Source organism: Lepidochelys kempii, chromosome 8 (genome assembly GCF_965140265.1).
Source record: "Lepidochelys kempii isolate rLepKem1 chromosome 8, rLepKem1.hap2, whole genome shotgun sequence".
Taxonomy (NCBI): domain Eukaryota; kingdom Metazoa; phylum Chordata; order Testudines; family Cheloniidae; genus Lepidochelys; species Lepidochelys kempii.
The window spans coordinates 23,498,954-23,525,553 of record NC_133263.1 but is presented as its reverse complement, the minus strand read 5'-3'; the positions used below and the strand labels follow the sequence as shown (position 1 = coordinate 23,525,553).

At 41.1% G+C, this 26,600-nt stretch overlaps 2 protein-coding genes across 7 annotated transcripts; one reads left to right on the top strand and one right to left on the bottom strand.

The window, feature by feature from the left end:
* On the bottom strand, positions 1–8,615 carry PTTG1 (PTTG1 regulator of sister chromatid separation, securin). 5 transcript variants are annotated; one of them, XM_073355881.1, is made up of 7 exons: positions 7,554–8,615; positions 5,911–5,985; positions 4,639–4,745; positions 3,765–3,943; positions 3,031–3,124; positions 1,158–1,310; positions 7–280 (listed from the first exon to the last, which is right to left on the bottom strand). In XM_073355881.1, the coding sequence occupies exons 3-7, from the start codon at positions 4,724–4,726 to the stop codon at positions 210–212; spliced, it is 585 nt and encodes a 194-aa protein (XP_073211982.1). In that variant the 5' UTR covers positions 4,727–4,745; positions 5,911–5,985; positions 7,554–8,615; the 3' UTR covers positions 7–209. The 5 variants fall into 5 exon arrangements, with proteins under 5 accessions (XP_073211984.1, XP_073211982.1, XP_073211980.1 ...); XM_073355879.1 differs by lacking the exon at positions 7,554–8,615 and adding an exon at positions 6,799–7,541 and having other exon boundaries at positions 5,911–6,002; XM_073355880.1 differs by lacking the exon at positions 7,554–8,615 and adding an exon at positions 6,799–7,541.
* Positions 7,992–24,592, top strand: SLU7 (SLU7 homolog, splicing factor). 2 transcript variants are annotated; one of them, XM_073355877.1, is made up of 16 exons: positions 7,992–8,111; positions 9,375–9,554; positions 10,281–10,434; positions 11,595–11,675; positions 13,530–13,694; positions 14,712–14,780; positions 17,294–17,341; positions 17,999–18,130; positions 18,593–18,690; positions 19,557–19,624; positions 19,834–19,973; positions 20,959–21,120; positions 21,590–21,694; positions 21,832–21,906; positions 22,235–22,348; positions 23,308–24,592. In XM_073355877.1, the coding sequence occupies exons 2-16, from the start codon at positions 9,385–9,387 to the stop codon at positions 23,485–23,487; spliced, it is 1,761 nt and encodes a 586-aa protein (XP_073211978.1). In that variant the 5' UTR covers positions 7,992–8,111; positions 9,375–9,384; the 3' UTR covers positions 23,488–24,592. The 2 variants fall into 2 exon arrangements, with proteins under 2 accessions (XP_073211978.1, XP_073211977.1); XM_073355876.1 differs by having other exon boundaries at positions 9,372–9,554.
* Positions 24,593–26,600: the final 2,008 nt, after the last annotated feature.

Here is a 26,600-nt window from a genome sequence, read left to right as displayed (position 1 = left end):
CTGCAATCCTTTGTCATCAAACTAACATTCTGTCACTGTCTAGTTTCTGGTAACCAACCATCTGCTATAGGCAAGATCGTTTCTACATAGATCAGACCCAAGTCTTTGGTTATGCAAGATAGCCTAGTTCTTTATTATTAGAAGATACAAAAAAGATTCAAAGCTATTCAGTGCTCAATTAAAAAAAGCTTCCAAATTCACTTTAAAAGTCACTCAAAAGGTGGCAAGTCAATGATTTCATCCAAGGTAGAGAGAAAGTTGGCAGTTGATTGTAGCAATTCTGAAAGAGTTAAAAAAGGGAGTAAGTCAATTTCTCATGAAACCCCACATTCTATTATGTCTTATATTTCAGAGTTTAATGATTTAAGAGTTGGCAATTAGAGGTTTCAAAGATCTAAATCCTTTAGCTGGTGGTTTAGTGCTCTTGAATTAGCAATAGAATTATGCACAAGACCACTTACAGACCAGTTTAGTCTGCGTAGACTATAGTGACAAACCCTGTTGCTGGATGCCTCGTGTTGAGGAAGTTAGATTGCTCAGTTATTGTGAGTTGTTGTTACAATAATCTCATGTATATACGACAAGGACTCTAGTGGCATACACAAGACACTGGTATGGTTGCAAAACACAGTAGGTAGATGCAGCTGACAGCAAGAGAAATGGTTGTTCCCCATCCACGCAGTCAGCTCCTTGAATGAATGTAGGATTCTTAACTTATCTGTGTCTACACAGTAGATTAGGTTGGCATAGCTATAGCACCCAGGGGCATAGATTTAAGTCTAGGCTAGGCCTTTGTAATTATGTTGGTTTTTAAGGGCCACATTATGCATTCATTTGAATGAAGAGTAGGCTTGGTCATGTATCCCAGAACTAGTTTTATCAGTGCTAAAGTAATATTTCAGTAGGTTAGACTCCCAATAACTGTTAAGGGTTGTTACCAATGTTCCCTCTAATTTTTGACAGGCTGTGTGTGCAAAAAAATTTCTGTGCAAATTGTTGTGCACGTGGTGTTTTGCCACATGCATGGGGTTTAGGATCTGTGTGCACACGCATAGCTTAGAGGGAACAGTGGTTGTTACCCATAAGTTCCCTGTCCTCTTATCCACCCACCACCACCCAACAAAACAAGTCACACTGAAATCCAGCCCAGGCCTTACCACATTCCCATGAAATCTGGGACAGCTTCACAGGTGATGGGACCATGTTTATACATCTGTCAGGTATATTTTTGTCAAATATCAATAGAGGAACCCCAGTCAGGGACATGTGGCTTAGTCTGTGTTCTTCAGGAACTTCCAAACTCTCAAAGTCTGTTCAGAGAAATTAGTTTATTTCAGGTTTGAGAGAGCTAAATGACTTTCCACCAGACTGCTGTTTGTGTGAAGGCTGTCCCCTTAGACCTGAACGTGTTGAAAGGCTGACAGTTCACAGGCAGCTAAATGCTACAAGTATGTTTACTCAATAAATTCAAGATAGCAGGTACTAAGAACTTGCCAGCATATGGAATCATGTAGGCAAAGGCTGTACAATCCATTTGCCTCTTGATTAGAGAATACAGAACTGTTAGAAGTGAAGTTCTACTAGGAACTAGAACATTAAATCTGCTAGATCAGGTAGTGTAGAAACTGACAGAGGCAGTAAGGGATCCCCCTCCTATTAGGCTGCCTGGCATTTGATGGACGCGTGTGTGTTGAGGCGTGTGTGTTTAAGAGATAGTTACTTGTTGCAAATAGCCCCTGTGGTAAGTGTCATAATTACTAGACTATATGCTTCCAAGAAAGGGCATGTTACCTTGAAGGTTTACCTTAAGGGGGCACTGAGTTTTTCAAAAATGATTTAGTTTCTTTTCAAATATACTGAAAAGACAGCTTTTAGTAATCAAGCACCTACAATGACAATTTAAACACAAACAATTTGTTATTTTAGATTAAGGGGAGGTGTTATGTTCATAACTAAAGTATAGTACACAAGAATGTCAGGACCACCTTCCCACTGAAGGCCTGCAACTTCATTAGTGTTTACACAACATCCTGGTAGGATCTCATTATTTAAATGCAATTTAGCATAAGGCATGAGCCACCACTCAGTGCCCAGCCTGCTAGAGATTTTAGTGCTTGCTACAAATGCTCACCCCACAGTGAATAAGTTAAGCATTTATTCAGAGCTGGCATGAAAGCTCAAGAATACCTACCATCAAGACATGAACCACTTCAAGTTTTTTTAACATGATCTCATTCTCTCTTGTGATACCCTTCAAAGTACTTCAGAAGTAGTACCAATATCTACCAAGGTTCCCTTATATTTGTTTTAGTAAGCCTTAATAGAAGTACCATTAGCCAAGATGGTACTAGTTCTGAGGAAAGGAGGAAGACAGACTCTGGAAGGCAAATGCAGCATCTCCCTCAAGATGAAACTAAATGTCTACAAAGCAATTATCACCATCACAACATATAACAGTGAGACATGGCAACTTACCAAGAAAGATATGCAAAAGCTGGATGCATTCTATCACAAACATCTGAGAAGAATATTGGGAATAACAGATAGGAAGACTAATGAAGTAGTCACAAAAATTACTGGACAAGACACCCTCTCACAAATAATCTACAAAAGACAACATCATTGGCTGGGACATGTGCAGAGAATGGAAAAAAAACGCTTACCAAATACTGCCCTTGAACAGAAGCCAGAAAATGCAAGAAGAGGAAGACTGAACAACATGGAAATTAACAGTTCAGAATGACATCAAGCACCTCAACATGAGATGGGAAGATCGGGAGAGAAGGGCAGTTGACAGGCAAGGATGGTAAGTGCACTGTGCAGCAAAGCATGAGATGGACCAAGGTCTAAGATAATAGCCAAGGGATTTCAAGAGTTACATCCAAAGCTAGCTCTACAACATCCTAGCTAAAACCCACCTATGGAAAGCAAGGTGGGGCCTTGACTTTCAGGCTCTCTTTAGGTCTACTTAAGAGGCTAAGACAAGTTCAAAGACAAATAGGTCTTATATTTACATCAGTTAGTTCTCACCGAGAGGATTGAAGGGAAAGAAGTTTTCAATTTCTGGATAGGCTTCTTCAGTGGCCACATTGCAACTTTCCACTTGAGTGGACTTTCCAGTAGTCTAAGAAAGAGTACATGATTAGGCATCCTCCAGTAGTCTAACAAAGTGTTCATCCTCTATACTGCAGAGTCATTTGCTAGCAAGATCAAAAGCAGTTTCTGGAAAAGACTTGAGTCCCAGAATTTGTGCACATAAGCAAGACTCCTTAAGCTAGTTTTGCTTTTAATAAAATATTAATGTTCCAGTTCAATTGTTGGGAATTCCTACAAGACCATACTTGATGCAAAGGACTCCATATCTGTCAGACAACATGTAGTTCACTAGATATTAAGACAGACCAGCTCATTTTACACAGGGCAGACAAATTTGGAGGGTTGCTGGGCAGGGTCTATCTGATCAGGTAGACCTCAACATAAGCAGTACGCTGTATCCCATTACTTGGGATTTGGGTTAGGTCACTCCCTGCCTAACTGCTTTTCTACCAGAAAAGCTAACATTCCACATAGAAGGCAACATCTGGGGAAGATTTTATTATTAGTAATAGTATTTGGTTTCCATAAACCTTGAGTCTTCCTGCACTCAGACACCATTTCCCTGTACAGAAATACCAGTATCCAGCCTCTGCTCTTGTTTCCAGGAACTAACTGGGTAGAGAGCTATAGTGCATGTTCAGTTCCTGCTGAAACCTTTAGGTACGTACTTTCTTGGCAGGCAAAACCCGTTTTTTCTGTTTCCAAATTTCCTTCTTGTTTGTGGTTCCCAAAGTCCTGTTTACATTTCCCAGAGCCTTTCTGACAGACTGAGACCGGGCTGGAGTTGCATTAGCTGTTCTTCCAACAAGTGGAGTCTGGGTCTGTGATCTTTCAAATAAGACTTTTGCTGCAGGGAGAAATTTTTTTTTTTTTTGAGTTTTACTTAGAAAAAGTCAGTACATAGCTCTGCAAGTGCTTGAGACAGGCTACTTTTAGCTATTTCAAGTTTTCTGCCTAGTAAGAGGACTTCATGACCTAGGTGCAGTCAAATGCTTCCAGACAGAGTTAAGAATCAAAGGTGTGGTCTACATTTAGACCAGATATTGGCATAGCTGTGTGAAAAACCCCATATCCAGACTGACAACAATGCTAACAAAACAACCCCAGTGTTTATACAGCTACACAGACAAGAGAACTTCTGTTCATATAGCTAACTTTGTTTGGGAAGGTACTGTTCCTATACCACCAGAAAGGCTCCTTCTGTTAGTGTAACCTGTGTCTGCACTAGGGCCATGCCAATATAGCCATAGTCTTAAATGCCTCTCTATAGTCACACTCACTCCAGTGGAGCACAGAGGAAGTGGTCTCTGAACTCAGTTACAGGTTCTCAATATATCCCTTAAAAGGGAGAATAGGACAGGTAAAAGTAGCTTAAATGGTGTTCTGAGAATAGTTTACCACACTGAATCTTTGCCACAACTTTTATGCTATTCTTCAGATCTGAAGAAGCAATGAACCAGGCATGTTCCTGGTTTATGTCACTAGACATCTTGTTTTGGTTCACAGATTCAAAATTTAATTTCTATAGCAACATATACTCACAAGATACTGAGGACAACCTTAGCCGATCCTTAGGAGCAGCACCAACATCTCCTTCATTCTCTTTGTCTATGAATATAAGGGTTGCCATCTTCAGTGTAATGAGATCACTGCAAGAAAAAAGTTACACTTGTCTGTTAAGTTATAACCAGGTCCTCAGGGAACACAAGCACCAAGGACAGTCATGACTTTAGTGACTCTCTTAATACAAGCATACACTGGGGATTTTGTCTTTAAGAGGGAGCATTTATGACTATGCTGTCATTTGATGTTTCCTGGATAAGAGTTGATTTAAGTGAGACCTGTCCTCATTTTGCACAGCCATACTTAGCAATGGCTATGTATTCAACTATAAAACTTCAAGTTAAGCGATATCTGAGTTTAGATTACAGAGGCATACATACACCCACCTTATTTTGGGCACCATATTCTTGCCAAGCTTTGAGCTGGACATATTATTGTAGGAAGTCTCACTGCCTGATCTGGATTACTTTTACAGAACACATACATTTATTCTAATTTACCAGTCAACATTAGACAAGTTGACTAATTATAAGAGAATAAACAGAACATATTCAGATGAAAAGACTACTACTTGCAAGTGCAAATTAATGTTTCCACTATAATGTCAAAAATGACTGCCAAATTTGGAAACCCAATCACATGATTTCCCAGCCTGCTTTAGTAGTCTGCAGTCAGCTCCTAATTAAGGTAAAGGGTCAGAAAGAGGCAGTTTTCAACAGAGACTTTAAAGTAGGCAAGAGAACCTCAAAGGGGCATCAACTTGAAAACTTCCCACATGAGCATCATTTGTGCCTGGTCAGCACACCTAGTCTTACTATAATTTAAGGAGCTGAGACAAGACAAGTCTGTTTCCTCAACCTTGGGTTTAGTCAGTAGATTGTGGAAATATAATGAAGGGGAAACATTTCTGGAAGACTGTTAAACTCAGATTAGTGTTACTGCACGAGAACAACTCATGCAATGAGATGGCAGTAACTAGACTACCACTAGTGTTAGCACTTTACATCTTGTTAAGCATAAAAGGGAACGGAGGAAGAAGCTCTGAACAGCAAGCCAAGGTAGTACTTGTACCATTTACATCAAGAGATGAGAGGGTGAAGATTGTGCCCTGAGGGATGTGATGAAGGAAACATTGCCCAGAATGAGGTTATTTGCAAGGGATTACACTGAAGTAGATAGTAGTTTGAGGCTATCAGACACTTTGAACAGTCCCCACCCCCACCCCACACTGTCAAAGGAGCCTGCACTTACCTGGCCAGAGTCCCCAGGAGGCGCTAGGAGGAGCCAGAACAATGCAATTCTTAGAGGAGACAGCAAGACTCCAACCTGCAGAGGGGAACAGACTGCATAGGTGGCAAGTTATATGGGCCCATGGTGCCTCTGCTCCACCAATATTCAGGAACATGGGCTCAGCTCCACCAATGTTTGGGCTTATGTTTTCAGAGCCATCCCATCCACAGGATGGACTGGGGCAACTGCCCCAGGTCTCACACTTTGGGGGCCCCCACACTTCAGGGAGACATGGGGTTCAGGAGGACACCAGGCATTAGCAGGGGACCTAGCCCCAGCAAGCAACCTGGCCCCAGCCCACCCCACTCTGCCCCACCTTTTCCCAGCCGCACTCCACTCCCCACCCCTTCCCCCAAACTCCCACCCTGCCTCATTCCAGTTTCAACACCCTCCCCCAAGAGGCACTAGGAGCCAACAGGCTGGAGCCAGGTCACTCACTGCTGCCAGCACCAGGCCCCCACATCCCCCTGAAGCACAGGGCCCCTCAAAGCCCAGGGCAGTGTCTCCAGTCCATCCCGTGGACTGGACAGCTCTGCTTGGACCCATTCTGGGCACCACCAAAAATTATACAAACCTGGCACCCAACAGAGCTTAGCCACAGCCTCATCCTAGACGCCCAGGGAAAACCAGAAGTAGTGGAGATTAACACAAGGCGGGAAGGGAAAGCCAACCCCAGCCCTGCTCCCCCTGCAAGGAGACAGCTCACTGGAGGAGGCAGCCGCACGTAGAGAGAAGGAAAAGCACAGACAGCGCCACAACCCAGAGCCCCTGCAACAAACTCCGCCAGAGCAGCTCCCAAACAGCCCCAGCGCGCAAGAGGCAAGCGCACCCCCTACCCAGCGCACTCACCAGCCGCGTAGCGCATACACCACGCGCGCCCTCTCCTCTCCCCCCCCCTGCTCGCGGGGCCGTTTTTAAACATCAACCGTCCCTCCCATAGGCTGCTTGACACGGCGACTAACGTTCCGGCTGCGCCAATGGGTGACGGGATGGTTCTGGGCCGCTCTCCACCAATAGGGAAAGGAAGAGCCGCTGTCAATCAGGGGTGGGGGTGGGGCTGGCCGCAGGCACGTCTGTCACTGCCTGAGCTACGGAGCCGTCAGCCCTGCGCGCAAGGCGCAGCCCACCACGCGTGAAGTCGCTGTGCCCGAGACTGGGCTTTAAACGCTTTGGCCCCTGGAGGCTGTTTATTGCTTTGCATTTCACTGAGGCTGGGCCGTTCGGCTTTCTGGGTCTCATGGGCTATTTAGCTCATCATCTAGCCCGCTGCTAACTGTGGTGCTATTCTATATGTATTGCTTATTTGTTAAGCACAGACAAGCTGCCTGCTGGAGCTGTCCTGGCCACAGAAAACAAGCAACCCCTGCCCCCAGGCGTTGACAGGCTACGGCCTGGAGGCCCAATCCTGCCAAGCGCTGAGCAATTCCTGAGAGGCACTGAATGGGCTCCTCTCCTGGAGGCGAGCGAGTTCAGCCCCTCCCAGAAGATGCTCAGCCCCGGGCGGGCCCTAAAATCAGGCCTACCTTGGCCACACCGACATCTATTTATAACACTCGCATCAGAACACTACCCCGGGCACAGTGCCACAGCACTACCGCCCTTACTTCATAAACGCGGCGGGAAGTATCTAAATCCAGGCCGGACTCGTTTGGGTTGGGATTGGCACAAAGAGCGTGTGGACGCATTTAATTCGGTGCCATTCAGAAGTGTTTTACTGCCCGGAGAAGCTGCGTAAGATTGCGCCCTGCGGGATGTGGTGAAGGAAACGCTGCCCAGAATGAGGTTATTCTGCGGCCGAGGAGCAGAAGGGGCGGCCGGGTGCCTGGCGGAGATGGCTGGCGCAGGGCAGGGCTCTGCAGCGTCCCGCGGCGTTTCGGACCGATCTCAGAGTCCCCAGCCCGCCGCACACGCAGCACAGTCACACGCGGGTGCTGGGCGCGGGGCCTGCAGCCCAGGAGAAGCCCTTCGGGGTACGGCTGCCAAGTCTCGGGGGCGGGCGGCGTCCGCCGGGGCTTGGCAGAAGCAGCAGCACCCCCACGGGTTCCTTTAAGAGGCGGCGCCAGAGCCGGCGGCGCGGTGCATTATGGGATAGTGGAGGCGAGCTGAGGCCTAGTTGGTAAACACGGAGCCGGGGCCTGTCTTGCGTCGTCTGCGCTCTCCGGGTAAGTCCGGCTGCTGGCGAGGCCCGGCCCGGCCCGATTCTCCAGCCTGAGGCGCTGCGGTCGCGTGGGGGGACAGAATAGGGGCAGCTGCCGCCTGGACGTGGGGCAGCGGGGCCAGGCCGAGGCACTGGGGCGGCAGCGGTGTTGCCGGGCTAGGCACAGCGTAACTCCCCCGCTCGGAGTTTCCCTGACTAGAGACCCACCCGCCTGGGAAGGGGCTCCCTGGATGCGTGTCCGCCTGCCTCGGTGCTGGGAGCCGCTAGACCTCCGGCTGCGCGCGATTCCCCGGGCCCTCCCGGATCACGAGTCCCCAAATAACTGCGCAGGCCAGGCCGTGTAGACAAGAACCGGCGTCGGGTCCCTGCCCCCAGCCGTTAGTCCCGGTGCGCTGCGGGAGAGTAGCAGACACGGGGAAGTGGCTGAGGCAGGTGTCAAGGGCTGCAACTTGGGCTCTCTGAAAGGTTCGCGACCCTGGTCAGTCCACGGGCCAGTGACTAGCTGGTAACGAAACCAGCTGACTGTCTCGTGGGTTTTCATAGAAGGCTTGTGTGATTTGAGACAGGATTCCTGAGTTTTATAGCCAGCTTTGCCCCTACTTGTCCTCTTGGGTGAAGTATCTGACCTTGCTGTGCATTGCTGTTTTTCTGTCTGTAAGGTTGGGATAATACTTATCAACTTTATTTCCTTGACTTTTTGTGAAGCCTTTTTTATGCATGGTCATAAAACGCCCTGAAGTCTTTGCAAAAGTACTCCATAAGGGCACGGTGTCTGCTCGCATCCCGGAACAGAAGTTGGTCCAATAAAAGATATATTACCTCACCCAACTTGTCTCAAAAGTATATCTCGTTCTTTACAAGAAATGTATTTTGTTAATACAGACCTATGATCTGCTTGTCCACATTGACATGTTATTGATAGTCCTGAAACTACTCATGCTGTTTTTTATTAAAAAAAAAAAAAAATGTACAATTTCCTACTTCATTTGCAAGAGATAAGAAAGTGTATTGACTGTGTATTTTTCAGTACTTATTTAACTGTTTAACATGGTTATAAACCATAAATGCCAGTGATTTCTAGTTAAGCCAATATGCTTAACAAAAAACTGGAAGGAACTAAGTGATGTAAAAAAATTGTAAAGGATTGTGATGTCAAATAAAAATAACTAATATATTAAACATTGATTTTCCTTTAATTTTTAATAATTCTTTAGAGTGTTAAATCTATTGTCCTTTTCAATATCCCCATATGTGTTCGTGTCAGAAGGAAAAAGACAATGGCATCTGGGACTGTTGAAATAATTAACTCTACCCCTGCGGGAGGGTCGAATGATGTAAGCTTGGAGGAACCAAAGAAGATGACAAGAGAAGACTGGAGGAAAAAGAAGGAACTAGAAGAACAGAGAAAGTTGGGTAATGCTCCAGCTGAAGTGGATGAGGAAGGAAAGTAAGTTTCATCTAAGATTATGCTTGATTTTCTGTTTCAGATAAAATACACTTGCCCTGCTCATTACTAAAGAAAACGTTGAGGAAAATGGCTAAATTCCAGTAATGCTGGGGAGACTTTTTGTGAAAGCTGAACTTTGTGAATTAGCTGCTCAGGCGTAAATCATCCCCACTCTTCTGCAAGTTAGAGTTTCCTTAAACAAACAACTGGTACTAATCTGGTATACAGTGGGTGGAGCTGCCAATTGTAGATGGGGGGCTCTTGTGGTTGAGTACAATGGGATTATGGTGTTAGGCAGAGGGTGGGACTGGAGAGCCTGTTATGGAGATTCTCCATTTCTTTTCCTCTACCTCTGATCTGTACCAAAGGCTATTTCACTAACTTTGGCAGGAGTAGTAGTCATGGTGTAGTAGTCAGTTTTGCATCTCAGAAAGGGGGATTGCTCTGTCTGTATCCCCAGTATACTGTAGCACCAAGCCAAGTTACTTGATTTGGAGGCAAGATGTGAGCCTATGTGAACTGACTGCAACAAAAGAAAGGAAAATCATTGTTTACTTATTTTGACAATTATAGTTAGTTTAAATTCATTAAGATAATGTTTACTACAGCTCATCTGTCACAAAAAGACTAATGCTGAATATAATAAGACATTATACTGTTTTTCACTTATGCCACATTGTTTACATCATTTGCATGTGTCTAAATATTTTTGATATCTTCTTACAGAGATATCAACCCTCATATTCCTCAGTACATCTCTTCAGTGCCATGGTACATAGATCCTTCAAAAAGACCTACATTAAAGCACCAGAGACCTCAGCCAGAGAAGCAGAAAGAGTTTACCTCCTCTGTGGAATGGTACAAACGAGGTGTTCAAGAGGTAAAATATCTTTATGGTGTAGCAAAGATGAGACGTGTGGAACATTGTTTTGGGAAGGGAGGAATTGTGATAAATATAGGAGAATCTTCTTTGAATGAAATTGATTTTTCTTTGTGATGATTTTATTATGAAAAGTGTTTCACTATAACTAATCTAAGTTTTGGTAACTCCGGTGTTCAGTTTTGTCCTCACTTACCCCACGTGGAAATATTTTTTCCTTCTTTTTCACTTGCTGGAAGACCTGAACCCCTACACACCAAGACTGAAGAACAATAACAGTATATTTAGTCTGTTTTTTTTTTCTGTTGTGATCTTTTCTGACTACTGAAAAAAATTGAAGCAGAATATTAGTTTTTCTCTTCGTAGAGAAAAAGTGGGGATGTGGAGTGTATTTTAGTGTAAGAATTGCCAAGAAGGGCTCCCAACAAGTTTGATTGTGGTTTTCCTTTGATATCCAGTGGTTTCCTTAACTGTATTAAAGCAATGTAAAATGTCTTATAATCTCTCACTAACCATAAAATGGTGTTGGATTGTAATCCAGATATTTAATTTCTTAGTTTATTTAGACACAGTGCTCCACTAATAGGTTTCAGATCTTTTCTAAAGGGACTGTGTCTGTGAGTATAGTTCAGTCTTTATTACTATTTTGATTCTCTGCATCTGCGTCCAACAAGGGTGGAATTGCTTTTTCTTTTCTTGGTAATGTATAAACTGCTACTAATAACTGAAATGAGACCACTGTTTTAAAATAGGTTATTAAATAGCAATCAAATTAAATTACTTTAGTTTACATGCTAAGGTGAATGTATTTAAATGAATAATCTAGTCTAGAGGAGAAAATCTGACAGCTCAATCCAGCACTTTTAAGTTTGGGAGTTTATAGATTCCTATGATCAATTCTTCTGAAATATCTATTCCCTCTAGTTTCTGCACTGATTGGGGGGAGGGGCAGAGTGAAAGTGGAAACCTTTGCCATAGGCTTTCCAGAGCATTTGGGAAACAACTGAAACTGTGTGTTTTGGCTTTGTAGAGCTAATTTTGTGTGCACAGATTCACCTTCACTTAATCAGGCTAATGAAAAATGCACATCAGCCAAAGCTGCTTATTGGAAATGTGTGGGTCAGTGTTATATCACAGTGTTTGTTCCCCCTTATATTTAGAATACTGTTGCAACTAAGTACCGCAAAGGAGCCTGTGAGAACTGTGGTGCAATGACACATACAAAGAAAGACTGCCTGGAGGTAAACCTGACTACTTTTGGTGTCTGACTGTTTCTTGGAAAATATTACTGTGAATTTGCATTGGTGGAAAATATGTAGTTTGGCACATCTAAACTAGCTCTTCAAAGTGATTTTAATCAATCTCTCAAATACAGTTTGAGATGTTTGAAGGCTGTTCATCCAAACCAGTTTTATGTAGGAGGAATACATAAGGAAAAAACTGTTAGCATATCAAAAGACTTATCTTTTCATGGTATAATGGGTCAACCCATATATATATATAATATAAAAACATTTACCAATTGGGATAAGAAAACGGGCACATCAGACTACCACATCTCACCCACGCTTTTCTTTTCATTGTATAATTTATTGAAGTAATTGTCTTACACTGCTTTGGGTCAAGCACAGCCCAGGATGCCTTTTTCAACTCCAAATCTGTTAAAATGGGATTTCTTAAAAGTACTCTTAAATGTCTGACGATGGGACACCAACTTCAATCTGTTCAGTTTAAAAAGTAACTTCATGTACTGCAAAAAAACCGAGGAGTCCTTGTGGCATCTTAGAGACTAACAAATGTATTTGGGCATAAGCTTTCGTGGGCTGGAACCCACTGCATCAGATGAATGAAGTAAAAGATACAGGAGCAGGTATAAATACATGAAAGGATGTGGGTTGCTTTACCAAGTGTTTATACCTGCTCCTGTATCTTTTACTTCATACATCTGATGCAGTGGGTTCTAGCCCACGAAAGCTTATGCCCAAATACATTTGTTAGTCTCTAAGGTGCCACAAAGACTCCTCTTTTTTTCTTTTTTTTTTTGCTGATACAGACTAACACAGCTACCACTGAAACCTGTCTTCATGTACTGCATTTGTCTCTGAGTCTTTGTGTCAACTTTTTTTTGGTGGTTTTTACAATCACACTTTATTTAAAAAAAAAACAACTTTTTTTCTCTCTCCCTTGCGTGTATGACCCACAAAAACAGGGGAAACTAACACAGGCTTTGCTCACATGTATGACTTTGCAGAAATCCTCTCATCTTTGTTCTAGCACTCCACCAACTCTAGTGTAGACCAGCATTGTTCTACACTACTTGTGTTCTCCAGATCTCCTCTGATTAGGATTAGTAGTCAAAAACGCCATTGTTAATTTATACTAGAATTCTTGCCATTTCTAGAAGTGATCCAATAGTGGGAGAATTCCCCAAAACTACCTCTGTTGATGCAGCCTAACTGTCTAAACAGGGAAATGCACAGTGAAGGAACTAAAAACTAATCTTCCAGTAAAGAGTTCTTTTAGGTCAGTGGTCAGCAGCCTTTCAGAAGTAGTGTGCCGAGTCTTCATTTATTCACTCTAATTTAAGGTTTTGCGTGCCAGTAATTCATTTTAACATTTTTAGAAGGTCTTTTTCTATAAGCCTATAATATATAACCAAACTATTGTTGTATGTAAAGTAAATAAGGTTTTTAAAATGTTAAGAAGCTTCATTTAAAATTAAATTAAAATGCAGAGCCCCCTAGACCGGTGGCCAAGACCCGGGCAGCATGAGTGCCACTGAAAATCAGCTCGCATGCCGCCTTTGACATGCATGCCATAGGTTGCCTGCCTCTGTTTTAGGTGGTGTTGGCAGCAGTAGATAAAATAAAAGCAGCTACGCTTTTGTTAGTTGTTTTAAGTCAATGTCTTTTTAAGCTGACTTCAGTATATAAAATCTAGAAGTAACAGTGGACATATATGTAGAGCTGTAGGTTGCTGTATTGTCAAGGTATCTAAGAGGAATTCAGTTTTTTAAAGAGATGTATATAAGTGAGTAATGTGGCTGTCCTATAGACTAAAATAATGCAAAGGTAACGGCGGCTTCCCTTTTTCAGAGACCTAGGAAAGTTGGAGCAAAATTCACAGGCCTTAATATTGCACCAGATGAACATATGCAGCCTACGCTAATGTTTGATTATGATGGGAAGAGAGATCGTTGGAATGGTTATAACCCGGAAGAGCACATGAAGATTGTAGAAGAATATTCCAAAGTTGACTTGGTATGTAGGTATTTAGGTGAATAGACTTACTAAACATTCTTCAACATGTGCTGCATTCATAATGCAAAAGATATGTGGATTTTCTCTTTGGTTATTTAGATTTCTTTACTTGTTGAACTAAAAACTGAAAAATAAAAATGGAATTGCAGAAGGATTCACCCTGTAAATGAACTGCAGATCAGAGTTGCATACACACTATTGCAAGCACTTCTTAAATTGACTTAATTTTTCTGTATGTATAATCACCAACAGTAAATACTTGATTTGGGGTAGGTAATATTGATAATGATTGACCATGGAATTAAAATATTTGAGCTTAGCTGGACTTTTAATGTTTTCTATAGCAGATATGAATGCCAATGCTGAAAGCAGACACTTCGAATTTTAACTCAGTGAAACTGACATGCCTTACTGTGTCAGCCCAATGAGCCAGAGTATTTTAGAGAGTATGGACCTGTAAATTTGCTCATATTAAGTAAACTGGTTCTGACAGGAAGATAGCCTTTAGGTACTCTTCCCTCCCTCTAGTAATCAAGAGACTAGCGTGATGTAGCCAGTAGCTAGGGATTTGGAAGAGCAGTATAAAAACGGACGTTGGGGCACTGGGTCCGTTGGATAAGTCTACACTGCAATCAAACACCTAAGGCTGGCCCGAGTCAGTTGACTCAGGCTTGCGGGGCTATAAAACTGCAGTGGAGGTTTTGGGCTCCGGCTGGAGCCTGGGCTCTGAGACCCTTTTCCTTTTCAGGTCTCAGAGCCTCTGCTCCAGCCTAAACTGTTAACATCTGCATTGCAATTTTTTAGCCCCACAAGCCAAGCCCTGCAAGCCTGAGTCAGCTTGTGTTTCGTTGCAGTGTAGGCATACCTTGAGTGGTAGCGGTTGGTTGGTAGCAACAAATTCGGGTCCTAACTCGTGCATTTAAAGTTCTAAATGCACCCAGAGGTGCTTATGAGTGTTTTTGATCGATCACTTTTATTTAGCAAAATAAAATAAAAACACTGTCTTTCTATGTTTAGGCTAAACGTACTCTGAAAGCCCAGAAGTTGCAGGAAGAGTTGGCTTCAGGAAAACTGATGGAGCAGGTGGTAAGTAAGCTAAAACCTGGCATATTTTACTTCAAACTGAAACAAAAAAAGTGCCTTTTTTCCTTTTCTGAATAGAACAGGTCATCTCTGCCTTCAGATGCTGGTAGCCCAAATAACTAGTAGAGGACATTTTAACATATATGTGCTTCATTTGCTGTCTTATCTTTTTTTTGTGTGTGCAGATCTGAAGCTTCTGTTTTGCAACTGCTTGCTTTTCAGCACATGCCGTTGATAGGAGTAGCACCTAGCACTGGGGCAAGTGGTAGAGCAGTGATTTTTTTTGTCTGTTGGGCATTTTTATAAAGCCTGTTTATCCTATATTGTCCAGTACTTTAATCCTTTTTATAAAGTAAGTACAGTAACAAGAAAAATGTACTTGTATCAGGAAGTACTTTAAAATACTCTGAATTAAGTGAAAAAGGGTTAATCTTTGCTTCATAGTTAGGCTCCCATTTTCCAGTCCTGACAATTGATGGCCTTGCCAAGGCATGGAAAACAGAGTTTAGAGAATCATGCTGTCTGTTAGTAAATTTTATTCAGGGAGTGAAATACTTAGGCTTGAGAGGTTTTATATAATTTTACTAACTTTCAGAGTAACAGCCGTGTTAGTCTGTATTCGCAAAAAGAAAAGGAGTACTTGTGGCACCTTAGAGACTAACCAGTTTATTTGAGCATAAGCTGTTGTGAGCTACAGCTCACTTCATCGGATGCATACTGTGGAAAGTGTAGAAGATCTTTTTATGCACACGAAGCATGAAAAAATGGGTGTTTACCACTACAAAAGGTTTTCTCTCCCCCCACCCCACTCTCCTGCTGGTAATAGCTTATCTAAAGTGATCACTCTTTTATCACTTTAGATAAGCTATTACCAGCAGGAGAGTGGGGTGGGGGGAGAGAAAACCTTTTGTAGTGGTAAACACCCATTTTTTCATGCTTTGTGTGCATAAAAAGATCTTCTACACTTTCCACAGTATGCATCCGATGAAGTGAGCTGTAGCTCACAAAAGCTTATGCTCAAATAAACTGGTTAGTCTCTAAGGTGCCACAAGTACGCCTTTGCTTTTTACTAACTTTCTAACTATGAAATCTTCCCATGGATTGATTTGTCAGTGGTTAGTATGAACTTGGTTCAATATCTGAAATCCACACTTTACATCTTGTTCAGATTTTTGTGCTACTATTTGTCGATTCTTGGTTAACCTTTATTTTGAGGTTGGGGAATATCAACACACATTCCTCTTGGCTTGCAGATCTCTTTGCTGTGGCTTTAGTTTTCATTTTCCTTCTCACTAGTGGCTCTTGCATTATAATTAGGGCCTTAGTAATTAAATTAACTAAATATTCTTGTAAGAGGGTTTAATGGTAACTTTGCATGTCTTCAAAAAAATTAAACATAAAGAGATGGCTATAAGTGAGGGGTAGTTCTCAGAATATAGTATACTGTGTTTACTCTGTTACTGATCAATAACAAAACAAAGAATTTATGCCATTTGTCCTCCATTTTCTAGGGAATGTAACCACAAATTTTGTCCCTAGATGGCCGACTAAACTTGGTCTCTAATCCTGATACAGGATATACTCTTCTTCCTAAGGACTAAACAGAACAATCAGAGCTAATTAAAGATAGCACCCATCTCTTTCCTTCTACCTGCCCCAGCAGGAACCTCCATCTCCCTCCCAGAGCCAAAAGGAAGGCCCTTTCACTCTCCACAACAAGCCATTCTCTGGGGGTGAAGAACTTCATGCTCTTTATTTCCCTTCATTAAGTGGTCAGACACTCTCTCCATAGTTTCATCCAAATGCCAGATCACCTTCAGCCTCCCCCGGTGACTCTGGGCATGAGGGAGGTGACAGACGTGGAGCATGTGAAGAATGCAGGGAAAGATTTCTGGGAGAGAGAATGTGGAGTGGGACTAGATGAGTTTCTCCTAGGACTCCTTGTCCTTCCTCCAGTGTCCCCGTGGATCCTCCCTTCTCCTCCACTCCAGAGGTCACCTCAACCTGGAAATTAATTGGTCCCTCTTAAAACACTTCAGCTGACTTCCTCTGGGTTAAACCAAGGGTTCTGGTCTCTAAACAAAAATGACTAAGGTACTTTGCAACCCTGTTAAATCATCAATTCCAAAATACTTTTGAAATGTTAAGGTCTAATGAGACATTAATTTGGAACTTTCAGTGTTGATAGACAGTAGAACTGACTTTATGCAACACTCTCACAGTTCAGGGACTCATCACTCTTGCGAGATATATAGTGGTTTGATGTGAAAATAATTAAAATATTTCTCAAAAAGGTTTCTGTGTTGTGAGAGGCTTGTAAACTTTCAAGCAAAAAATGTATATCACAATGACCTGTTCTGCAGTTTGTTCCATGGTTATCACATTTGTCTTCCACTGCCTTTGGGGTAAGCCCTGCTTTGATTGTCCAACAATTTCCTCTACTTTCCCCTCCCAAATATCTTCCCACCCTAAAGTTTTGTATTCTCTGCTCACGTGCTCTTTTTTTTTTGCTGTAGAACTCCCCAAGACACCACTGGGAAGAGGAGGAATCAAATTCACAGACCGTAAGACACTTATCAAATGATTCACTCAAAGGAAGGAAAACCAGATGCTGGATGGGGTTGGCATGGGACCTGCTGTGGTGGCTTCATGCCATCTATGGATTCCCTGAGCAATGGAAGCTCAGCAGGGGCAAGGCCTGGAGTTACTGGCTTTGCAGCTGCTTTGTGCTGCCAGAGTGGTACAAAGTAGCTGGAGTTGGGTTCCAGGATCTGGCTCTTTGTCTTTGAATCTTATTGTGGTACTAACTCTTAGAAACAAGTTGTCAGGCTGGAGAATAACTGACTTTTAAAGAAAATCCAGGCCATATCAAGAACAGTGGCCATATTTTTTTAATTGCAGTTTTATTTTAAGTGTATTTTAACTCTTGGGTTTCATAAGTAGAAATGGAAATCTTCTAACAGATTTATTTCTAATTTTTTTCAGTGTAACTGTAGAATAGATTCTAACACTTAACCCAGAATTTACATTGCAAATGCCTAATTAGAGAGACTGGGGGATGGGCTGAGGGGTTCTTAAAAGATTTTTTTTTAACTAATCAATTTAAACGAATAATAACTAATAATCAAAATAAACTAATAAAATAAACTAATTTAAACTGTATTTATTTCTAGATTGAACGCCCATAATTTTACTTAGTAGTTTTCTGACTCTGTTTTCAGGAAAGAGATCATAACAGTGAAGGTGAGGATGAAGATAAATATGCAGATGATATTGACATGCCTGGACAGAACTTTGACTCCAAAAGACGTATTACAGTCCGAAACTTGCGTATTCGGGAAGACATTGCTAAAGTAAGCCACAGCAAATGAACTGGGTTATATTATGACTTTTCTCTTAATAAAAAAGTTTATTACCTGTTGTTTCTAAGGTTGTGTTCTCTTAACTAGTAGTTCTGACTAGTGGATTCAGTATGGGGCTTGGAGCCTGTAGACTTAGTTTCTGTTCCTAGCTTTGCCACTGATCTTCGTATGGCACCTTGGGTAACTCATGACCTTCCTTTACCCATTTCCCTTTTGTCAAAATATAAAAATTCTGACCTTTAGATAGTGCTTTTCACCTACAGAGCGTCAAGTGCTTTACAAAGGTAGGCAACCTATCATGGTTATCCCAACTTAAAGGAAGCTGTTGTAATACCAGTTGGAGGCATGTCAGCTAACACTTTAAAGTATCTATGAAGGGATTACAGTAATATTTTCAGTTCTGTTAGCATCCCAAATTTCTAAGTAAACATTTTGTATGTCTCCTTATTTTAGTACTTGAGGAATCTAGATCCAAATTCTGCCTACTATGATCCCAAAACGAGAGCAATGAGGGAGAACCCATATGCCAATGCAGGCAAGAATCCAGATGAGTAAGTTTGAAACTGGGATTTTGGCTACACATCTATAACAAAACTAGATAGTTAAAATTGTCTTAATATTAACCTTGTTTCTCTTTGCTGTCCTGTGTATCTTGCTACCAATGAGCGACTAGTCAGTTATGGAGGACGGAACCTTTTAATACTTTCTTGGTTACGTTCTTCTGCTTATTTTGTTTTTTTCTTCTAACTTACAAGAAGCACACACAGTGCTGATGAGGATCATTTTGTTGAGAGTTGATACTTTAAAGTGATCTTGTCAATTTAATTACCATAGGATTGATACTAATTTTTTGAGTACAAATTGTAAAGTGGGCAGAACAGCAAATTGCAGGTTACAGCAGAACCCCTCTATAGTAGAGATGGTATCTCTAGACCACAGTGATGTATATGTAAATGTATTTCAGTAGTTGGATGTTTGCAGCTATTCTCCTCTTTACCTGCAATTATCCCACCAGAAATAACTGCCAAATTCAGATAGCCCACTGTCCAGAATTTGAACTTCATGCTTCCCTGTCAAATACTTGTTAGAATCCATAGGTTGGCCTCTTGCTCCCCAAACCAGCAAGCATTCAGAATGTTGCAGAGCTAACGTGTTAACTCTCAGGGAGAAAGCAGAGGAGTAGTGATGTGAATTACATTTGTGTATGTTTTTCTGTGGCCCAGGTAGGGAATAGAAACAATGTTGCAGGAGGTCTTACCATTTTGGGAGTCTTGGTGACTGTTCTTTTCAAGCAAGAGAGATTCACAGTTAACAAAAGTAACGATGCCAAAAATGGATGAAGGAATTTATGTGCTTAACAGAGAGTAAGGGTGTTGCACATTACTTAAATAATTGTTTTTTGGTTTTTTTTTTGTAGAGTTGGTTATGCAGGTGACAACTTTGTTCGTTACACTGGTGATACCATTTCAATGGCACAAACTCAGTGTAAGTATTTCATTAAATCAGAAAAATCATACCTTAAAAATTGAAATTCCATATTTCTGTGCCAAGGAAGAAATGTCTCTTGTTACAGGTAAACTTGACTGCATGATGACTCTTAGACAAAGAATAGGTTAAAGGTGCTATTTGAAAAGCATGTATACGATTCAAAATGATCATTTTAATTAAGTGATGGCTCTTTGTTTTATATATAGTGTTTGCTTGGGAGGCTTATGACAAAGGCTCCGAAGTTCATCTTCAAGCAGACCCTACAAAACTGGAACTCCTGTACAAATCCTTCAAGGTGAAAAAAGAAGATTTTAAGGAACAACAGAAAGAAAGCATCCTAGAGAAGGTAACAAAAACAAATGCCCAACGAACAAGAATGCTGTTAAGAGCAGGTCCAGCTTGGGTTTTTTCTTTTTTCATTTAAAAAAAAAAAAAAAAAAAAAAAACACATTATTAGTGTGGGCCAAACCACCTGTTAACCTTTCTGATCAAACTCTAAAATTATGTAGTCTTTATACCTGTTGTGTCTGGTAAGTTATTTAATATAGACACATTAGTATAGCTGACGGTCTGTTAGCATTTTCTGTGGTCACGGGCCTCATCCCTCAGCTGTCAGAAGAATGTACCTCTGGTGAAAACTTGGCAGAGCAAGATGTGGGGGTCTGGATTTATGTTTTAAAATACATACAAGTGGTGGAAAATAGTTTTTGCATTGTTAAAATTGATCTTTTAGGAAGAAGATAACTTGGGATAGTTTAGACTAAGTATTTGCAAATATTTCACAACACACACAACATAAGTGCTTTTCAAAATCTTAATTTTCAGACTTTGGGATTGCCATAATGAGTGCAGTTTTTTAGATAAACATTTTTCTATTTTGCTGTATTACGATCAGTTTTACTTAGACCACGTGGTAAAAATAAATCATGAAGGTGCTAACATTTGTTAAGCACAAGTTGTTGACAAACTATATTGTCTAATTGTTCTATACTTGGATTGTTTTTCTAACTTTGTTTTGCTTTGAAAACTTGTAGTGGGTTAAACGAGATGTTCTATATGTAAATTGGGATATAGCACTGGAGCTGGTAATATTTCTTCAAACAAAAAAAATATGAAGTGTTACCGCTGTAGCAGAAATTTGAATCTTTAGCTAGTAAATCAGAAGCACAAAAAATGGATCACAGTTTACATTTTAATGTTCTAAGTGCTTGCATAGCACCCAAAGCCCAGGGAAGGTAGTGAGGTGATGAGTTTGAAATGCAGTTGCAAGTCTAAATGACTTTTTTCTTTGCTATAGATCTTCAAAAATGTTGCTTGTATTGTTGTTGTAGTATGGAGGACAAGAACATCTAGATGCTCCACCAGCAGAACTGCTGTTAGCCCAGACAGAAGACTATGTGGAGTATTCTAGGCATGGAACAGTCATCAAAGGACAAGAAAAAGCTATTGTCCGTTCTAAGTATGAAGAGGATGTAACTATCAACAACCACACAGTAAGCACCTACGTTGAAAAACAATAGCAAGAGCTAAATTTCCTGGTAAAGCAGAGGAAATATGACAAAGTGCCATGGGAACTGATGCACTGTCACTAAAGTAGTGAACTCATCTTTTTGGATAAGTTGCTTGCTTAAGTCTCTCCCTCCAAGCAGGAGAATTTAATTATTGCTAATAGGAGCTGTGTGTGAATCAAGTGGAGCGTATGTGGGGAACTTTCAAAGGCACAAATGGCAGTCATGCTTCCAACTCCCCTTGAGTTGTAATGGGAGTTGGGCACCTAGCTGTCCTTTGCCTTTGAAAATCTCCCCCATGTGCTAATTCTTGTAGATCTTAGGAGGGAAAACTGATGAACTTTGAAGATTTTTGGATGAACTACTACTTTTCTGAAAAGAGTTAAACAAAAATCATGTATGATTTGCAATGTTCCTATTATGTGATTGCTTCAGTACTGTGTCTGTCTTGCAGTGTATATGGGGTTCATATTGGAAGGAAGGCAGATGGGGATATAAATGCTGCCACTCATTTGTCAAGTATTCCTATTGTACAGGAGAAGCTGGGAAAGAAATCGCTGTAAGTATCACTTCATTTTTAGACATTAGAACAATGGGATGCTGCTATAAAAATAAGGCTAATAATTCAACTTGTCTTTCCATTTTGGTACATGCATAGTGAGTTTTCATGCCTTTTCTTTTATCTTCATTGTGCAGAATACTGCATTAGACTTACCAGAGGAAAAACCTACGGAGGAAGAGTATATGGCAAAATCCAAAACATTGATGGAGGTAGGTTACCTCCCCTCCCAAGTGTCTTCCCTTTAGAAAAGGATAACTACTTTAAAAGATTGTGGGAAGGAAGATTTTTGCATTCTGTTAATCTGGAGTTTTAAAAGGTGGAGTGGTGTAGTGACTGTACTACAAAGATGCATGGGCCAACTCTTCTGAGCTTGACTAGGAGATTTATAAAGTATTGGATCATTAATGTCTCATCTCTCAATGTTCCCAAACTAAACTCCTGAGATACAGAGTTGATAGACCCTAGAGATAAGTTCCTTGGACATGCATGTTCATAACCCATGGCATATGTCTACAACTCCTGCTTTCCTACCTCCAGATACATCAAGAAAAACAGAAAGATGAGAAAAAGAAGAAAAAGAAGAAGCAAAAGAAGAGTCCAAATTCAGATAGTGAGGGTGAAGAGAAAAAGAAACATGAAAAACTGAAAAAGGTGCACTGTGCTTTTTCAAACAGAGTTCTTGTTCTTCTTCTTAAGAAATATTTGGTCAGTAGTATGAAGGTCCCAAAATCATGGTTCTTGTGGTGTTGTATATAGGGTTTCTCTGCTGTTGACTCTGAGTTGAAGTGACTTTTAGACAGAGTTGTATAGCTGCTTTGAAGTAAATGGTTAGAACAGTGGGTGATAGCAAAAAAGTGGAACACCAACCTAATTAATTGTGTGAAGCGAGGTGGGGAACAAACCAGCAAAACTCCTCTCTCCTTAAAGTGCCTTTTATCCCAAGGAGAAAATTAGGCCCTATCCTGCAATTGATGGTGTGCATGAGTAGATTATGGCAACTGTACAAAGTCCCAATGAAGTAATTGAATGGGGCTCCACAGAAGTACAGCAGTCTGCCCGTGTACTATCAGTTACAGCATGGGAGTCTTACACTGATATACGTTAGCGATCTTTTGGATAAACCACAGCTTCTGCTGAATAGCAAACAGTAGCACTACAGTAGGGAAGGAATAATTAATGTCTTTTAAAAAACAAAAGGGGGCGGGAAAAGCTATCCTTATGCAGTCTGGATGAAATTCTCAAAAGTTCTTAAGTCACTAAAACGCATTAGAGAATTTCACCCTTTATGTAAACTTAGCTGAAAATTCAGGAATCCTTAAATTTACCACACCCTAACATCCTACATTTACACAAATTTTAAAATGTCTAAATTAAATAATAGTGTGAACAGAGAAAACTGACAGCAAAATTAAAACATTAAGCGTGACAAATTCTAATGTGGCACAGTAGTTGGAGGTTAAACACTTAAGGCTTGTATGTGTAAAATGAGAACTAGCATTGGCTGTTTTGTGTGGATTATAGAATCCCACTGTTCTGTCTGCTGCTGGTGCTTTTAGTTAAAGTACTAGAATCTGTCCTGATTCTTAACCTCATTTTTGCTTTTACTTCAGGCATTAAATGCAGAAGAGGCTCGTCTCCTCCAGGTTAAAGAAATCATGCAGTTAGATGAGAGGAAGAGGCCATATAACAGCATGTATGAAACAAGGGAGCCTACAGAAGAGGAAATGGAGGCTTATAGAATGAAACGCCAAAGACCTGATGATCCTATGGCCTCCTTTCTTGGACAGTAATTATGTGAAAGACATTCCAGCATACAGTTCTTGGCTATTGTATATGATACTTGGTAAACCAGTAATTGGAGCTTTTCTTTCCACGTTTCTGTAACAAAACTGCACAAGTCTGCTTTGCAGAAATGGCCTGGCTTTTGCCAGGGAAAAGAAGTCTATGAATGAAGTTAACGGCTGGTGCTATAAGCATAGTAGCGCTTTCCTTTTTTTGAAAAGTATACTTGGTACAGACTTGTATTACTGAAAGGGTAAGTTGATACCTTCTAAAATTCATCGTAACAAGTAACGGGAGAGAGGAACCTATAAATTCAGGAAAACAAACTGCATCTAAACCAGTTGGCCAGCAGGTGTCACTGTTATGTAAAAACTGATGAATGTAACACAGACTCTGTCTACACTAGGGACCTTACAGTGGCGCAGCTGCGCCACTGTAAGATCTCCTGTGTAGCCACTCTCTGCCAGCAGGAGAAAGCTCTACAGATGGCATAAACTAAATCACCCCCAACAAGCAGCGGTAGCTATGTTGGGGGGAGGCACTTTTGTCAGTGAAACTTCTGTTGGTTGGTGGGGGGGTATTTTTTTTTCACACTCCTGACCGACAAAAGTGCTTATGTAAACAAAGCCTTAAAAGTGGTAGGGTTGGATGACTAAGATCTTAAGACTTCTCTTATGTGTGGCTTAGTAGGAGGGAAATAGTCATTCTTCATCATTTTGGTAATTTTAGGAATGCAAAAATGTGTAAAAACTGATGTGATTTGATGTACAGACTTGGTTGAATGTAATATAAATGTTAATGCTGTCTGGTAACTGGGAATATTTTACTCTTGTCCTGAAGAGGTTGCAAGAAGTTGATATGCTACACAGAGCTTTGAAATTCTTCCTGTGTTTTAGCTAACAGTGTAGCCTTATGCATACACCCCGATATGCAATGCTGACATCCAGTGAGATAAATTGCATTTATCATGAAAGTTTGACTGGTTTACCTGCTCTGTCCGTACTCATACATGTCCAACAAAATTCAATCTCATAATCTAAACATTTGATCAGTTTAAACAGCCAACATTACTATTATGTATTTTAAAAATAAAAAATTACCATATTTCTTTAACCCTTTGCTCCTACCAAAACTCCATCTTGCAATATTAAGTGACAGGTTTAAGGTCCAATATCTTATGGTATCTTAGTTAAAAACACGCTGTCTACACCATTGGAAAGTTGTGATTCCCAGATTTCCAAAGAGGCAGAGATGCAGCTTTTGGTTCTGTCCCTGGATGGCTGAGATATTGGATATGACACTTTCAGTATAAACTTTTAAACATTTATAAGAAATATTATAAACTCTCTCTCTCTCTCCCCCTCAAAAGGCTGTACGGGTGAATTAATATTAACAGAACCTAGCTTTACAGCTAGAAGGATTAAGAAATTAGTCCTAATAGTGTTTTTAAAACATGTAATTTTTTTTCTCTTAAATATATGGGATATCAATTTCTAGTGGTGTGATATAGGAAGCTTTATTAGCTTGTTTGAGTTATGCAGGTCATCCCTGAATAGCAAAGTCATACAGCTGGGGGGAGTCCTCCCATGCTAATATTTTTTCTACCATAACCATATTTTTCTTATTTTTTTTAAATCTTTTATAAATAAAAGCCCAATTTCAATGTGGAAAAAATACTGACATAACTTTCCTAGTTATTTGAAATGGTATGGTATCATTATCAGTTAAAATCCAGCATGTTACAGTATACAGTTAAGTTGACTTCTTGTCCCTCCATTTTGTATTGCATTTGTCTTGTCCCTGTTTTTAACGCTCCTGTCTGCTCTGGAGCATCTTTTATTTTCAGACCATTCTGACTAATACAAAAACTTCAATAAAAAATAAAATAAGCTACATCTATCTACCACATAATGCACACAAGAGAAAAGAAAAGCTCTAACGACTAGTGTTCTGGTTTTGTGAGGTGTTTTTTTTTTTAAATTAAACAAAACACTGATTTAGCACATCAGCTAGAGTTTAGAGTAAGATGCACCTATCAGAATAGAATGTGGCTCTACACAAAACTCTTAAGACTAGCAGCATAATTTCTCAATTCCCTTTGGACCACCTCCCTCAATTTCCTTTGATACTGTAATACTGTCTGGTGTGGGTCCAGGAGTGAGTCATGATTGTGAGTGCCTGCCTTTGGGCAGACTGTCAGAAACAGTGCATATACCTAAACTGGTAGTAGATTCTATAATTCAATTTTACTACGCTGGTAAGAAATGTGAAGTCCTGGCTCATTGTGATAGTCTCATCATGGAGGCACAGAAGGTCCCCTTAGAGGCTCCAGTCTACATTGCCACCCAGACAGACTGGACATATTTATCACTATGTTCAGGCTACTTCTAATCCCAAGACACCAGTCACTTACCCCAGATCAGTTAATATCCTAGATCAGTGTTGGGCTACCTGTGGCCCAGGGATTGCACGTGGCCCGTCAGGGTAATCTGCTGGCGAGCCAAGAGACAGTTCGTTTACATTGGCATGGCTGCCTGCAGCTGCCAGGGGCCGCGGTTCACTGTTCCCATCCCATGGGAGCTGCAGGAAGCAGCGGCCAGCACATCCCTACGGCCCATGCCGCTTCCTGCAGCTCCCATTGGCCAGGAATGGCAAACCACAGCCCCTAGGAGCTGCGGGCACCCATGCCTGTGGACAGTCAATATAAACAAACTGTCTCACAGCCTGCCAGTGGATTACCCTGGCAGGCTGCCCACTGCTGTCCTAGATCTTTGAGCAGATCTGTAACTAATCTTGTAATACACTAAAGTATAAAGTAGGAAAGAGAAATGAGTTATTTGCAGGTTAAAGCAAGCAAACATACACACAAATGAGTTACCATGTAAATCTGAAGCACAACAGTTGTGATCTGTCAATTTAAAGTGTCTTTCAAGGTAGACCCAGGGGGTAACCCCTGGAGACCTCTGGCTTTAGCTTGGCTTCTCTGGCCCCATTAGAGTTCAAACAGCAAAGAGATGAACAATCTTCACCAACTATTTTTATTTTCTTCTGCCATCATTCAGAGTGATAGAACAAGGCATTCTGCACTTCTTCATGGGTGTAATAGGGCTATTAACCAATC

Bases quoted from the DNA above. Each gene is read 5' to 3' on its own strand.
- PTTG1 (XM_073355881.1), bottom strand. From the start codon at position 4,726: ATGGCAACCCTTATATTCATAGACAAAGAGAATGAAGGAGATGTTGGT. The intron at 3,944-4,638 runs GTGAGTATATGT...TTCTCCCTGCAG, and splicing joins AAGGTTGTCCTCAGTATCTT to CAAAAGTCTTATTTGAAAGA. The intron at 281-1,157 runs GTAAGGCCTGGG...TAACTCTTTCAG, and splicing joins CCAGATTTCATGGGAATGTG to AATTGCTACAATCAACTGCC.
- SLU7 (XM_073355877.1), top strand. From the start codon at position 9,385: ATGGCATCTGGGACTGTTGAAATAATTAACTCTACCCCTGCGGGAGGG. The intron at 10,435-11,594 runs GTAAAATATCTT...CCTTATATTTAG, and splicing joins ACAAACGAGGTGTTCAAGAG to AATACTGTTGCAACTAAGTA. The intron at 14,781-17,293 runs GTAAGTAAGCTA...TTTTTGCTGTAG, and splicing joins GAAAACTGATGGAGCAGGTG to AACTCCCCAAGACACCACTG.